The sequence below is a fragment of the Netta rufina genome (genome assembly GCF_964035555.1).
Source record: "Netta rufina genome assembly, chromosome: 14".
NCBI classification, from domain to species: domain Eukaryota; kingdom Metazoa; phylum Chordata; class Aves; order Anseriformes; family Anatidae; genus Netta; species Netta rufina.
The window spans coordinates 11,603,136-11,617,974 of NC_140137.1; the positions used below are offsets into that span (position 1 = coordinate 11,603,136).

General features: G+C 64.3%; 1 protein-coding gene across 2 annotated transcripts; it reads left to right on the forward strand.

Moving 5' to 3' along the window:
* Positions 1-2,063: 2,063 nt before the first annotated feature.
* On the forward strand, positions 2,064-14,743 carry GRK6 (G protein-coupled receptor kinase 6). 2 transcript variants are annotated; one of them, XM_084295485.1, is made up of 17 exons: positions 2,064-2,173; positions 4,345-4,440; positions 6,915-7,027; positions 7,175-7,252; positions 7,492-7,592; positions 8,668-8,760; positions 9,029-9,092; positions 9,716-9,856; positions 10,540-10,730; positions 11,428-11,465; positions 11,602-11,691; positions 11,781-11,989; positions 12,235-12,372; positions 12,580-12,717; positions 12,904-13,038; positions 13,772-14,317; positions 14,512-14,743. In XM_084295485.1, the coding sequence occupies exons 1-16, from the start codon at positions 2,122-2,124 to the stop codon at positions 13,775-13,777; spliced, it is 1,683 nt and encodes a 560-aa protein (XP_084151611.1). In that variant the 5' UTR covers positions 2,064-2,121; the 3' UTR covers positions 13,778-14,317; positions 14,512-14,743. The 2 variants fall into 2 exon arrangements, with proteins under 2 accessions (XP_084151611.1, XP_084151610.1); XM_084295484.1 differs by lacking the exons at positions 13,772-14,317; positions 14,512-14,743 and having other exon boundaries at positions 12,904-13,139.
* Positions 14,744-14,839: the final 96 nt, after the last annotated feature.

A 14,839-nucleotide genomic window follows, 5' to 3' on the forward strand; every position in this document is an offset into this window, starting at 1 on the left:
AAAATAGAAAATCTCAAAACATCAAACTTTCACTCGGCTAAAAACAGCCGCCGGCGCCTGGGAGCCGGCTCCCGAGGAACGCCGGCCCCAGGCCAGCCCCGGGGACCGGCGAGGGACGCGGGCACTCGGGTGGTGAGGGGCAAGTGGCCCCGGTCGGGTCGGCGTGTGGCACCAGCACCAGGCACAGCACGGCCCCGCTCCCCACAGGGATGCTGTGGGATGGGGCATGGCGCTGGCACGGTTTGGACGGAAGGAGCTGCCCCTATCGCCACCGCCTGCTTCCCCTCCTGCGGCCGGCCTTTCGCCTTTTCACAATTAACCAGCACTTTGCGGCTAAAAATACCCAGGGGAGGGCACGTGAGGGTGCACAGCCAGGGAGAGATGCAGCGGGAGGCAGGCCGAGGAGGCTGCCCCATCCCCTCCGTGTCCCTTTCCATTCAGAGCGTGTTCGAGGGCTGCTTTATCCCACACAGCACGACCCCTTATCCCTGCTCCAGGCGCTGCCGGGAGAACAATTCCCCCGCCAGCACCGATTATTCCTGCCCCCGTGCAGTACCTGCGCCTGTCGGCGCTGAACCGCATCCTGTGTTTTCGTGCTGTTTCTCCGATTTGTCGAGATTATTTTCGAACGATCACCCTGCGCTGTGCTAGGCGGGGGTTTGCAGCCCTCCCTCCCCCTCCAGCCGGGCTGCTACCGGGTTTTGGAGGGGTGGGGGGGAACCGGGCCCCTCGTGTGTGCTCTGACACCGTGCTGGGGGCAGCGACGCCCGCCCGCGGTGCCGCAAAACGGCAGCCGGGAGGAAACTGAGAGCTGCGCTTCAGGGGTGAGCGCGCAGAGGCACGAAAACAAAGTCCCTGCATCCGCGGCTCAAAATAAGCGCGTGCCACCTCTAAAAGGAAAAGGGCTCCGAAAGCAGGACGCGCTCGGCGTGACCTCACGGCTCCTCTCATGGCTGGGGATCGCGGCCAAGCTGCAGCGCCCGGGCATGGTCCTTGCAAGGACTCGCTGCCCGTGCAGTTTGGGTCATTATCGGCAGAGCTAACGAGAAGAGGAACCTTCTCCTTCCTGCGCAGAGTAGGGGTGCCCTGGGCTGGCTCCTAGATGCAGAGGCAGTGCAGGAGAGAGCTGGCACTGGGCATGGCAGCCCTGGGGGGAAGGAGAATGGGGAGCACACGGGGATGGAGCTCAGGGGGTGCTTGTGGGGGCACTGAGGGTGGTGGGCAGGAAGGATCCCAGGCTGCCCCTTTCCTTGGGTGAGGAGAGCCCCTGCAACTGGAGGCAGCATAAGGAGAAGGTTCATGCCTCCAGAAATGGCATTCACCCCCAGCCCTAAAAGAGCTTGGGCATGAAAAGGGCACGGAACCAAGCCCCAGCAGGGCAGAAACCAGCACAGCAGCACCCAGGCCAACCGGCGGAGAAACCCAAGGCTCTTCCTAAAGCAATGGCCGGGGGGCTGAGCACAGAGCCGGAGCTGGCACCGCCCTGCATGGGCACAGGGACAGCGAAATTAGTACCCACCCCACCAACAGCCCACCCGCCGCCGCCTGCCAAGCCCCTCGCGCCTGCACCCCCTTATAAACATGTTTTAGCCCCGCCCCTTACACGACGCCCCTATCACGACCCCTCCCTCCGCAGAGTGGCAGCTCGCGGCCCAATCAAAGCCCGCGGTAGGCGGGACCTCACTGTGGTGGGCGCCCTTGCCGCTTGCCCAATCCCCGCGCGGCGCTGCGGCTGCGCTCTCTGACTGACAGCTCCCCCTCCAATCATCAGCCGGCCCCGCCCCCTCGCCGGCCTCCACCAATGGCCGCCGCGCGACGCTCTCTTCCCCCTCTCCGCCCCGCCCCCTCACACCTCCGCCGGGAGGGCAGCGGCGCGGCGGCGGGAGGGGGGGCGTGGCTTCCTGGGAGGAGGAACGAGGCGGACCAATCGGAGCGCGGCGCGGGAGGAGCGTGGGCAGCGATTGGCGGGTTGGGCCGCGGGGGGGCGGGGCCCGGCGGCGGCGGCGGCGGCGGCCGGGGCGGGCGGGAGGGGACGGGGGGGGGGGGGGAAGGCGGCGGCGGCCGGGACGCGATCGGTGTCGGCGCGGAGCCGGGCGGGAGGCGGCGGCGGTGCCCGGGCCCATGGAGCTGGAGAACATCGTCGCCAACACCGTGCTGCTGAAGGCCCGGGAAGGTGAGCGGAGCCGGTACCGGGCCGCTCCCGGTCACCGGGGGGGGTTGGGTTACCGGGGAGGTACCGGGCCCGGCCCTGCACGAAGCCCCGCTGCTCAGCGGTGCTCAGCGCCCCCGGCAGTGCAGCCCTCCGGGGGGTCCCCAGCCCCTCCGGTGCACGGGAGGGCCTCACCGATCCGCCGTCGGTAGCGGGGGCGAGGCCGTCCCCAGCCTCCGAGCCCCCCCCGTGGCTTACCGGGGGCACCGGGGGCACCGGGAGCTCCGTGGCTGTCGGCAGAGCCGCGGTTCAGCCGGGCACCGAGGAGCTGGGCAGGGCCGGGAGGGCACCGGGGAGAACGGTGCTGAGCCCACCGGGGTGCGGAGCCGTGCTCGGTACCGGGAGACCCCCGAAAATGTGGTGAGAGGGGCTGGGGGTGAGCCCTGAGCACCGGGATTAACGGCACCGGGGTGGAGACGACCCCGAGCTGCCCCAACACCGGACTGTGGGGCGACGGTTCCAGCACGGGGACCTGAGCGCCGGTGCAGGCGACGCCGAACGCAGACGGAGCCCGACGGCGGCCTCGGGACCTCGGGACGTGAGACACAGCCTCACACCGGGCAGCCGGGACCCGTCTCCGGTGGTGCCATGGGTGTGCCGGGACATCCCGGCGGTGCCACGACCCCGAGAGGTGCTGCCGTGAGGTGGGGGGGCTCAGGAGAGCAGCCCCGGGAGATTTTGGCCCCGGGGAGGCGGAGGAGCCCTCCCCCGTTGTCCTCCCCCTCTGCTGGTTTCGGCAGCCCGGCGGCGAGGTGTCACCGAGCCCTGAAACGCCTCTGTGGTGAGCTGCGGGCTGGCCCCGTCCCCAAAATGAGGGCGCTGAGCAGCACGGAGGCGCTCAGGGGGTGAGTTCCCTGCTCAGCATCACCCGCGGGGCCATGGGGAGCCGTGCACGGGGGGGCACCGGAGCCTCCTTCCCTCCAGAACGGGCTGCGAGGTGCAGACCCGCATCCCCCGGGGCGTTACGGGGCACAGCTCTGCCCTCCCTCCCCTGCTTACGGGGCCGCGGGTGCCCTCGCTCACTAGCCATCCCTGTCCTTTTTGTGGCCACCCGCTGTGGCTGCCGAGAAGGTGTCTGCGCTGCTGGTTTCTTCCACCCCTGCATACCCTTGAGTCACTTCCTTCCTGAGCGCGTACGCTCGTGCAGCCCGGCTGCTGCTGGGGGCAGATGCAGCGAGCTCCACGGGGCGTCCCCATGGCCCCCCGGGCCTCACCGGGTGCCACGAGCCTGGACCTTGGGGCCAGGGCCAAATTGCAGAGGCACATCTTGTGAAAGTGTTTCTCAAGAGCTGGTTAACGATGGTCAACGGTGATTTCGGGAAGCCCTGCCTCTGGCCACACTCAGCGGGGCCGTTTGGTGCCTTTCCAAAAAGGGGACTTGGGATCCCCGGTGCGAGCGATCCGACGTGTTTCACTCCTTGGTGCTGGCTGGGATGTAAATCTTTCGGTCTCTCCAGAAGCTTTCCCACCCTGTCCTACAGCGCTGGGCACTCACCCCAGCACCCGAAGCCGGGGGAATATCTGCCTGGTGGATCTCGCTGGCTTATCTCGGGAGAGCGCAGGGAGTGTCCCCACTTCACAGATGGGAAACCGAAGCGATGAGCCCCCGGGGCAACGCAGCGAGCTGTCTGCGGAGCCGGGATGAGAGCAGGAATTCCTGTCTCCCAGCTTCTTCGGGTCCTTTCTCCGCGAGCCCCTCCCTGGAGTAAGCAATCAGTCTGGAGTGAGTAGGTGGCAGGAGCATCGTAACCACGGCAGGAAACCGGCGGCGGGGAGCTTCACACCGAGCAGGGCTTGGCCTCCAAGGGTGCTCGGTTATGCGCAGGTCCCGAGGCACGGGGTGACCTGGGGCTGGAGGCACCCCTCCCTCCGCCTTCGTTTTCCCATCTTAAAGACACGTAGCTGAAGCATCCGAGGGAAAGGCCTCGGTGGCACCGCCTGAGACTTGGTTCTGCCTTCGGAGCAGCCAGAACGGGCGGTCTGCCCGGCCCCTCCAGCTCTGTTCTGACCCCAGGAGGCGGTGAAACCACCGGGCCCTGCCCGGGCTCGCTCCCGGGATGGACACAGGGTGGCTGCTGCTGCGGCAGGACACCCCTTCTTCGTCCCTCATCGCCCCAAATTTGTGTCCCCTGCAGGTGGCGGCGGAAACAGGAAGGGCAAGAGCAAGAAATGGCGCCAGATGCTGCAGTTCCCCCACATCAGCCTCTGCGAGGAGCTCCGGCAAGCCCTCGGTGAGCAGCGGCTGCGGGGTCGGGATGGGGGGCGAGCACCCGTGGCCAGGGGGGCTCTTTGGGCACCGCGCTGCCGGAGCTGGGCACACCTGAACACACTCAGCTCATGGGTCAGGGAGGTGTGTGGGGGCCAAATCCCGGCCAGATTCCCACATCGTTTGGAGTGCAGGGGAGAAACAACGAGTAGGTAAGTCCTGGCTGCTGTTGATGTGCCCACAAACCTTCCAGATTGTGACAAGCTTCAGCAGAGGTCTGCCCCCTTCTCCATGCTGACCCACTGGGTGCTGCAGAGCTTTGGAGCTCTGGTGCAAAGGCTGACGGGTGCCTTTCCACGAGTTACAAAGGTCCTGCTGGCATCCTCTGTGCTGCCCGGCTGGGACTGAGCCCTCAGCTTCTGGCAGAGCAGCTTCCCGCGGGCAGAACCGGGTTCTTGCTGCGCCGTAGGGATAAGAATTGTGCAGCTGGGCAGGGCCTGGCCTGTCCGTTTGATTTTGCACTTTGTACTCCTCGTGGGTTTAACGTTGTTTGTGCAGCAGGTTTGGTCCCGGCATCAGGTGGAATTGTTTGGGGAGCTGGAGGGTGGGAGTGCTCTCCCTTCTGGGAAGGGGCGAGCTTGTTTAAGTTGTCGCTCCAGCCTCGGCTGCCAGCTGCGGAGCGGCACGGCGCTGGCGTGGGTTCAAGGTGGGTGTCACGGGGCTGCCTGGGTTTGGGACGCGCCCGCAGCTCCTGGCCCTGGTTCCACACTGCCCGGGTGTCCCAGGAGCTGGTAGCCCCGAGGGTGGCTCCGTTTGAAGGCACGTGGGACCGCAGCACCTGGCTGAAGGGCTTCCGTCAAGCACGCTGGCACCTCCCAGCCCGCAGCCACTGCACTCAGATGGAGATTCCAGCCTTGGTTTGCTGCCGGCTGCCTCTCGGAGCAGGTCCTGAGCTCCTGCTGTCCTTGCAGCTCTCTCCTTGGCCGCCCCGAGCTCTTTGTGCATTTCTTGTGCCCTCGGCAGAGCTTTCCTCCTCTGCACGCATCCCGTGGGTGCTGTATCTGTTCCAGCAGAAGTTCACCTTCATCATGCCACCCATCTGCTGGCGGTGGGCGCCGGTGCCCTGCCCGTTTCTGCCATCCCACTGTCCAGCTCGGGGATCCTCGCGATGCTCCGCAGGCACATCCATCCCTCCCAGCCTGCGGCCGTCGCCACCCGTGCCCCCACTTCCCCCTGCGGAGGCACGAGAGAAGCGCTCTGCCTTGCCTCTTTCAGTTTCCTCATTAAGAGACGCCCGGATCCCTACTCACAGCTCTCTGAGCAGCTGCAGTGCCTTCATTTTCCCTTTGTTTCCCCCCCTCAGCCCACCAGAAACACGCTGGCTTCCCTCAACGGGGTCACAGCGGGGCTGGCTGCCGGCTGCACCGCCAGCGCGCCTGGGCAGCCCCAAACCCATCCCGGCAGCCCCGAGCTCCCAAGGGGAACTCCTTCCCCTGCAGACAAGGGAACCAGCCGGGGCGGCTGAGCTGGCGAAGCGGCCCCCGCCCCCACGGCAGCCTCCCCGCACGCCGAGCACCGCCAGGAAGCCGCGGCTTCCTCGGGACAAACTGCAGCGCCGATAGGGGAAGGTGGCGGCACCGGGTGACGTGAAGGGGGCCCCCGGGGCCGAGCAGGGCAGGGTGAGGTGCTGCAGGGTGCTGAGGAAGGTGCTGAGCCCTGGCCGGGTGCTGCAGCGTGGGGCAGGTCCGGAGGGAAGCTCGGTGACCGCAGCGCTGCGGTAATTCGGCAGGGGGGAGGGAGGAAGAGGGTGGAAGCTCCGAGGTGTGTTTGGGGAGCTGCGAGGGTGCAGGGCACCCCGGGGTGCTGGGGGGCTGCAGCTCCAGTCCCAGGCAGCCCTCTGGGGCAGCGGTTGTGGTCCGTGATTAAACAGGATTTAAACTGAAAGGGGAAAAAAACAGAACTGGAAGCACTGCGGATAGGCAAAGGTGTTGGTGCCCAGCTCAAAATACCTCAGGGAGAGGGCTTGGAGGAGTCAACAGGGGAAACCCAGCTGCAGAGGGCGGTGAGACCTGGGGTATGAGCAGTGGGGCCGTGGTGCAGCACTACCAGGACACCTCTGGACGTGGTTCCCCCATTTTGGCCCCGCCGCTCTCAGCAGGGCCTTGGGGAAGCGGAGCAGGTTTGAGAGTCGTCAGAGCGAGCCCAGGCGTGGGTCTGCCTCGAAACAAGCTCAGGGCGTCCCTCAGGGCCCCAAAAAGCTGTGTTTCTGCCAGTTCTCTGTGGGGAGGGGATGGAGGGAAGATGCTGAGATCCCTTTCTCAAAATAAGCCGAGGAGACCGCACAGAGGAGCAGCCGGAGCCTCTCTGAGGGCTCACTTTCCGCAGGGGGCTGCGAAAGCTCAATCATGGCAGCCCCTTATCCTTGGATCCCCTCTCTTGGGGTTCTGGGGCTGACGAGGCCCTCGAGCCCGCCCTGACCCTGTCTGTCCCCATTTGCAGAGCGGGACTACCACAGCCTGTGCGAGAGGCAGCCCATCGGGCGCGCGCTGTTCCGGCAGTTCTGCGAGACGCGCCCCGAGCTGGCACGCTGCGTCAGCTTCCTGGACGCCGTGGTAAGCACCGGGTCGTCCCTGTCCCCCCCCTGGGGCTATGGGGCCGGGAGGGTTTTCCCGGGGCTCCCAGCTGGGGCTGGGCCTCGCTGGAGACAGCGGGGCTGGGTTCCTGCTGGGCCTGCCCCCGACGGTGTTTGCTCTGTGCAGGCCGGGTACGAGGTGGCTCCGGACGAGAAGCGGAAGGAATGTGGGCAGCACCTGATCGAGAAGTACCTGAAGCCAAAGGTGAGTGAGAGGAGCGGGTTTGCTGCCTGCCGGGGTGGATGGAACAGCTGCGAGGCTGGCAGCCCTCGTCAGCCAGGCAGGAGGGAGAGGGCAAAGTCCGCCCCACGAGCGACTGCGCTGCTTTTCCCACTGCTCCCAAAGCAGGTGGGCACTTGGGGGCCGTTTCTGTGGGCTTCTCCTTCCCCGGCAGGACCCCTGGGCTCTGCTCACTGGGTCTGACCCGCTCCCTTCGTCCCCAGAGCGAGGACCACGTGCCTGAAGTCCCCCCCCAGCTGGTGGATGCCTGCTGTGAGCGGCTGGAGCAGGAACCCTCCAAGGAGCTCTTCAAGGAATCCACCAAGTACGTTGTGGGGCCGGGCTCGCACCGCTGACCACCTCGTCCACCCCGTTCCCTTCCTCCAGGCCCCCGAGGGCTGGTGTTAGGGCTGGGACTGCGTGGGCAGAGCTCAGGGCTAGTGGTTTGCAGCACAGCTCCAGGAAAACAAACACGAGGAGCTCCTGTGGGCTCTGAGAGCCACAAACTGCTGCAGGAACCTCTGGCACTGCTCTCGGTTCACCGTGGGGCTGAGCTGCCATCGTCGCTCCGGGGACCTAAGGTCACTTCTGCTCCCTCGACTCATCGCAGAGGCGGTGACCGAGGTCCTGGCTCCGGGTGCGAAGAGGAAGCTGCTGGGGAAACGGGGCTGTGGGCCCCCAACCCCTCCCCGAGCAGCGGCAGGAGCGCGTTGCCTAACCCAGGGCTGTGGCAATGGCTCTGCCGCGGGCTGCCGGGGAGCGGGAGCTCCGTGTGTGGTAACTGCTGTCGCTGTCTGAATGCAGAGCCTCCGGGCTGGGCCCTGCCTTCTCTTGGCAAGCTCTGAAAGGGGAAGAGCCCATCCGCTTCGCCTTGATGCACGGCTCCAGTCTAGACACTGTGTCTATAAGGCTTTTTTGCTCTGCCGGGCAGCCCTGGCAGCGGCCCGGCAGGCAGTTAGCTCTCCGGAGAGGGATCCCCTGTGGCCTTTTGTGCTGGAAATTCAGCTGAAACTGAACGGCTCGGTGCCCGGTGCTGGGTGTTGCTAGCAGGTTTTGGCAGCTGATCACAGCCCTGCGTGCGCCCTGTGAGCAGGGGGATTGCAGAGCCCTGATGTCCCCCTTAGTCCCATGGCCAGAGCTGGTGCTGAGAGGCCACAGTTACCAGTGCCAGCCCAGGCCCAGGGCACTACCTCTGTCACAGTGGTGTCTCCAACACACCTTCTTTTTGCACCAAACCTTGGTGGGCTTTTGGGCTGGGCTGTGCAGGGCGATTCAGCCCTGGGCTGGGTGAGGGGATGGCAAAGTGACCGGGTTCTCGCGGCTCCTCGCCTCCTCTCCTTGCGCCGCCGTCTGTCACAGCCCTGAGCAGCTCTCACCTCGCTGGCTCTGCTCTCTCCTAGGCTTATCCACGACTACCTGAGTGTGGCTCCCTTTGCTGACTACCTCGACAGCTTGTACTTCAACCGCTTCCTGCAGTGGAAATGGCTGGAACGGTAACGTTGCCTCGCTGGGAGACCTGCGCCTGCAGCACACGGGCTGCCCGAGGGGTCCCTAGAGCTCCTTCCCCTGCTGGGCCCTCTCCTTCAGGGCCCATATTGGCACAAACAGCCTCCACGGGCTGCCCCAGCCTCGCAGGGAAGCAAGGTCTGCTGGAGCAGGGGCTTTGGGGTGACCCCCAGACTCAGGGCACGGGGGTGGTTTGGGCTTCAGCTCCTGCTCTCGTCCTGCTCCCGTCTCACTCCGGTTTCCTTTGCCTCGCAGGCAGCCGGTGACCAAAAACACTTTCCGCCAATACCGTGTGCTAGGCAAGGGCGGTTTTGGAGAGGTGAGTGACCGGCGTTGCCTCCGCATTCGGGGCGGGCAGGCAGCCTGCTGCAAGCTGCTCCAGCACCTGGGGCAAGGAGCTGCTGGCTCCATGGGCTGTGGGATTTTGCAGGGCTGTTCCCTTGGGCTCCGTGCCAGGTACCGCTGTGCTCTGGGCAGCGCGTTACCCGTCAGCTCCTCTCTGATGGACAGGAGCTCCCCTCTTGCCAGCCATGGGAGGTGCAGGAGGTGGTTGCACAGAAGAGGCAGCATGTGCTCTGCGGTGCACGCTGCTGGCTAGGGAACCAGGTCTTCTCCCAGTGTCTTGGCACAGCAAACTGCACTCCCCAAAACTGGCACTGTCAGGCTTTCCTTCTGTTTCTGGAGTGGCCTTCTGTCCTCCCGGGCACCAGCCGTGGTGTCTGCTACAGGTGGCGGGGGCACTGCACCCCTCTGCTGCTCATCTGTGACATCCCGAGATGTCTCTGTTCCCCGTGTCCTCACCTTGGCAGCTCGCTCCGTGCTGACCTCGGGGTGAGGCTGGAACGAGGACTTCTTTGCCTTCCTGTGCCTCTCAAGAGCAGAACGTAAACCCCACGACAGAGACAGCAGCGGGAGAGCGCTGAGCCTTGTCCCCCCCTCCAGGTTTGTGCCTGCCAAGTGCGTGCCACGGGGAAGATGTACGCCTGCAAGAAGCTGGAGAAGAAACGGATCAAAAAGCGGAAGGGAGAGGCCATGGCCCTGAATGAGAAACAGATCCTGGAAAAAGTGAACAGTAGGTTTGTAGTAAGTACATGGGAATTGCTCTCACTTTGCTGTGGTGGCTGATTCCTTCCACAACCAGCCGGCCGGGCACTTCTGTGCTCTTCAGCTCTTCCCCAGGAGCAAGCCCTGCCTACAGGGCAGGGTCCTGGTGGCTGCACACCTCTCATAAGGCTGGGGTTTGGCAGGACCTCCTGCCACCTCCATGAGATGACCTGAATGCCTCCAAAGGCAGGCCCAAAGTCCCATCCGGTCTCCCAGGCACCCTGTTACCTTTAGGGCAAAAGGAAGCAGTGAAAACTGTCTTTCCAGGCAGCTGAAGGGGCAGAAGCCTGTCCCTAAGCTACATGGGGGGGAGCTCTCCCTGGCTGTACAGAGGCGTGGACAGCCTGAAACCTCCCGTTACAGGGAATTCATGAGATGGTGCCCCAGGGGTGCTGCTGGGTGCTGCTTGCCCCCAGACGGGAGCAGTTCTGGCTCGGGGAGATAATATCCTCCCTGTCTGAGGCAAGCTGAGGGCGTGCAGGGGCTGCTGGGCACTTAGAGATGCTCCCTGGGCTCGAACAATTCACCCGCTGCCTCGTCCCCTCTGTAAAGGCCCCGTCCTGCTGCCCATGCCTGGCTTCTTGGGTGACAAAGTGGCCGTCAGTGGGGGGCCTCCCTCTTCCAGCTGTGTCTTCTAACAGCCTTTCTGCCCTGAATTGCAGGTGAGCTTAGCCTATGCATATGAAACTAAAGATGCTCTCTGCCTAGTGCTGACCCTCATGAATGGAGGGGACCTCAAGTTCCATATCTACCACATGGGCGAGGCTGGCTTCGAGGAGCCCCGGGCAGCTTTCTATGCTGCTGAGATCTGCTGTGGCCTCGAGGACTTGCACCAGGAGAGGATAGTGTACAGGTGCGTGCTGTGAGACCGCGTACTGGCTGCAGCAGCAAGGTTTCTGCTGCTCTCACAGACAGCCGGGACTGTCTGCTCAAGAAAAGAAGCTCAGGATTGAAAGCAGCACAGAGCTGGGTGAGAGGGGATCAGGAACAGAAAGCTGATCTCACAGGAGATGCAGGAAGAATCAGTTTTGCTTCCTTGTGCTGGTAAAGGATCACCCAGAGCAGGACTCTGAATTCTGAGTGCCTCAGGGCACTTGGGTTAAGCTCTGGGGTGCTTAACTCCACAGAACTGACACTGGGCAGGAGGGAGAACAAGCTGAGTGCTCTCACCAGTTGTGTGGTGCTGCATTAAGGACAGCACCCGGAGCCAGAAAGTCCCTTCTAGTCCCACCCTGGGCCTTGCCCTGGGCAGGGCAAGCAGAAGCAGCCTCTGCTCCCTCCCTCTTGCACAGCTTGCCCCGCTGTGAGTTTTGTGCATGCCGAGGAGGCAGCCACAGGCTCGCTGCCTCCTTTTGGAGGATCCAAGGTTGCTGTGACCTGCCTCTGCCTGGCAGGGGGGAGCAGCAGGGCCAACTCCAGGGCAGGGGGGGCCTGATGCAGGGGCATTGTATCCCTCTGCTGTTTACCCGTGACTTGCTGAGACGTCGCTGTTCCGTGTGAGCTTCGCTTTCATGGTGGGCTTCTTGCTGATCAAGTCTCTTCCTTCCTAGGGACCTGAAGCCAGAAAACATCTTGCTGGATGACCATGGTGAGTGCAGGGCAAAGAGAAACCCGGGTCTAGGTCCTTCCGTCTTCCTGTGCTTGTAGCAGGGTTGCTCTGTGTTCTTGGCAGCCTCAAATACTGCCCCTTGACCCCGTCCTCTTGACTTGTGCCGTTTGTGCAGGTCACATCCGTATCTCAGACCTGGGGCTGGCCGTGCACGTGCCCGAGGGCCAAACAATCAAGGGACGTGTAGGGACAGTGGGCTACATGGGTAAGTGCCCCTGGTTTAACCCCAAAGTCCTCCGACTGCACACGTACCCTCCCTGCCCTCACACGTCCCTCGTCTCTGCTCCCGTTCAGCTCCAGAGGTGGTGAAGAACGAGCGCTACACGTTCAGCCCGGACTGGTGGGCTCTGGGCTGCCTGGTGTACGAGATGATCGAGGGGCAGTCGCCCTTCCAGCAGCGCAAGAAGAAGATCAAGCGGGAGGAGGTGGAGCGCCTGGTGAAGGATGTGCAGGAGGAGTACTCCGAGAAGTTCTCGCCCTGCGCCCGCTCCCTCTGCACCATGGTACGAGCATCGCCGGCCCCTCACACCTACCACCCCGCTGCACGCAGCAGCAGAAAATCAGGGCTGTGGAGGCACTGCCAGAGGTCGGCTTCCCTTGCTCTGGCTCTAGGACAGTGCAGGAGGGTCTGGAGGGTCTGCATTCCTCGCGAGCCCACGTTGTTCCTACAGACATAACGCAGGAGCCAACAGCAGGGCTGCTCCTGCCCGAAGCACCGCGGGGTCACTGATGTCCCTTTGTGTTGCAGCTCCTGTGCAAAGACCCCCTGGAACGCCTGGGCTGCCGAGGGGCTGGGGCCAGGGAAGTGAAGGAGCACCCTCTCTTCAAGCACCTCAATTTTCGGAGGCTGGAAGCGGGCATGCTGGACCCCCCCTTCAAACCAGACGTAAGTGCTGCCCACGTCCTGACCTCGCCACTCGCTGGTGCTGTCGAGGGAAGGGGGAGCCCCTGGGGGGCTCCCCGAGGAGCTGGGCTCCTTCCCTCTTCGTGGAGCTGCTGCCACAGCCACGAGTGGATTCCCAACATCCACGGCTGTCTCAGTGGGTGGCATCGCTGTGGGGCCCGGCGTTACAGCCCTGTGTGTGCTCTTTAGCCCCAGGCCATCTACTGCAAGGACGTTCTGGACATCGAGCAGTTCTCCACGGTGAAAGGCGTGGAGCTGGAGCCCACGGACAACGACTTCTACCAGAAGTTTGCTACAGGGAGCGTGCCCATTCCTTGGCAGAACGAGGTAGGTGGGGACTGGCACGTGCACCAGCCCCTTTTTTTTGCAGGATGGGTCTTTGTCCCTGCTTGTGCTCGCCGTGGCTGAGGGCAGCGTCCTGCAGGGTTCCTGCTGTCCCTGCTGCTCCTGTGCTGGTTCCTCGGTGAGGGGCTCTGTGTGGCAATTCCTGCAGCCATCTCTGCCCTCTTTCAGATGATCGAGACGGAGTGCTTCAAGGAGCTGAACGTCTTTAGCACAGATGGCTCGGTGCCCCCAGACCTGGACTGGAAAGGGCAGCCCTCCCCACAGCCCAAAAAAGGGTTACTCCAGCGCTTCTTCAGCAGACAGGTAAGGAAGAGCGTTCACCCAACGCTCGCTCCGCAGCCCTGAGCCCTCTCCCACCCTTGCCAGGTAGATTTGGCAGGGAGGGCACCCCCGTGCTGGGTGGCCAGACCCCGGGGCTCTCGGGTGGACCCCCGCGGGGCTGCAGGGAGGCTCTCCTGGTGCTGCTGCACGCTGAGGGGGCTGGGCTGGAGTGTCCTGGCTAAACATGCCGCAGTCGCACAGGCGGAGAGATGCTGCCGAAGGCACTAAAATAGCAAGCCTTCTCCCTTCCTACATGCATAATGCCATCCCCGAAGAAGACCTTGATCTTGGTATGGGCTGTGTGGGCTCCTGGGCTCCCCCAGAGCCTTTCTGCTAGACCTCGAGCAGGCAGAGAGGAGCGGCGCTTTCTAGGGATGAGGAGAATGGAAACATTTTGCATCTGCTGCGGGCTTGTTTGCCTGCGTGCCTCCTCTGGGCCAGAACAGTCTTTGCCTTCTTTCCAGGACTGGCAAAGGCTGGGCTGCTGCCTCGGCAGCTGCTTGCAGCTGGGGCTCTCGAGCACGGTTGGCTCTGGCCTGCCCTGGACCCACTCCCAGGCACCCGGCGCCGAGTCCTGCTTCCCCGCCGAGCTCCCGGTTGTGCTTCCCTGTTCGGTGGGACCCAGCTCGTCCCGAGGCAGGCAGGACCTGCCCGAGGGTGGGCTGAGCGGTGGCAGGGGCTGAGCTGTGATTTGCCACGTGTTTTCTCTTTCCAGAGGTGAGCAGTCCCTCCCGGCTGCTCTGCTCAGGGAAATACCCGGTGGCCCACGGACATGGCAAGATCTGGGAAAGAGGAGTGTTGTCCTTCAGTGCCTCACCCCGTCCCCCCACCAGAGCACAAGCTGCTTGTTGTCCTAACTGCCCCCTGAGCCACTAATCCCGCTTCCCTCCTCTCGCTGCCTTCCCTGCTGGGGGAAGCCTTGCCCTCGGCTTGAGCCAAAGCTGCCCCGGTACCGCCGGGAGCTCTGCTCCCGGGGGGGCTGCGGGGAGCCCCGGGTTGCCTTCGCTCCTCTCCTTGGGTGTCCGGGATACACGGAAGGGTTGAGAAACTGTGAAGGGGTTGGCATAGTCCTGTGCTCAGCCCCCTCCTGAGGGCTTCAGCTGCTTTCCGTGGCCTGCTGAGCCCTGCCTGGGGCAGACCGTGCTGGCACTGAGCTGTCTCCCCGGGTGGCTGCAGGCCACGGCGCCCCTCTTCCTCCCAGCTTCTGAGCTAGGCAGCCGTGTGTGCTCACAAATTCGTCTGCCAGGAGCCGAGCCCCAAGGTGCAGCTTTGTTTCCCTGCAGCCTTGGGGTCCCCTCCAGCCCCTCGCCTCCAATGTAGCTCTCCCACGCCTGGGGGGCCCGGCCCGGCCCTGCCAGGGGGCAGCCGGGGGGCTGGGTTGTGTGACCGTGCTCACCCTGTGCTTGCTGTGCTCCTCTCTCCCTCTCCACCCTCTCGTTGCCCCTCTGCCTTCAGGACTGTTGTGGGAACTGCAGCGACAGCGAGGAAGAGCCCACCCGGCTGTAGAGCACGGTTCTCCAGCCCCTGGGACCCCCTTGGCCTCTCCGGGCACCCAGCAGGACGAGAGGCCAGCCCGAAGGCCGAGGCAGCAGTGGCCCCGCGAGGTGGATTTGTTTACAGCTTCACCAGGCTAGCTGAAGACTCCGAGGACAGCTCCAGCGCTGGCAGCAGCACCCTGGGCCCCAGAACCTCTGGCCATGGGCGAGCCGACGTCCCCAGGACAGACGTGGAGCGCCCTGAGCATCCTGCTGGGGACGGTGCCGCCGCCGGGGCCGAGGGCAGG

Excerpts from the sequence above, each read along its gene's own strand:
- GRK6 (XM_084295484.1), top strand. The coding sequence starts at position 2,122 with ATGGAGCTGGAGAACATCGTCGCCAACACCGTGCTGCTGAAGGCCCGG. Across the intron at positions 9,093-9,715 it reads GCAAGGGCGGTTTTGGAGAG|GTTTGTGCCTGCCAAGTGCG; the intron begins GTGAGTGACCGG and ends CCCCCCCTCCAG. Across the intron at positions 12,718-12,903 it reads CCATTCCTTGGCAGAACGAG|ATGATCGAGACGGAGTGCTT; the intron begins GTAGGTGGGGAC and ends GCCCTCTTTCAG.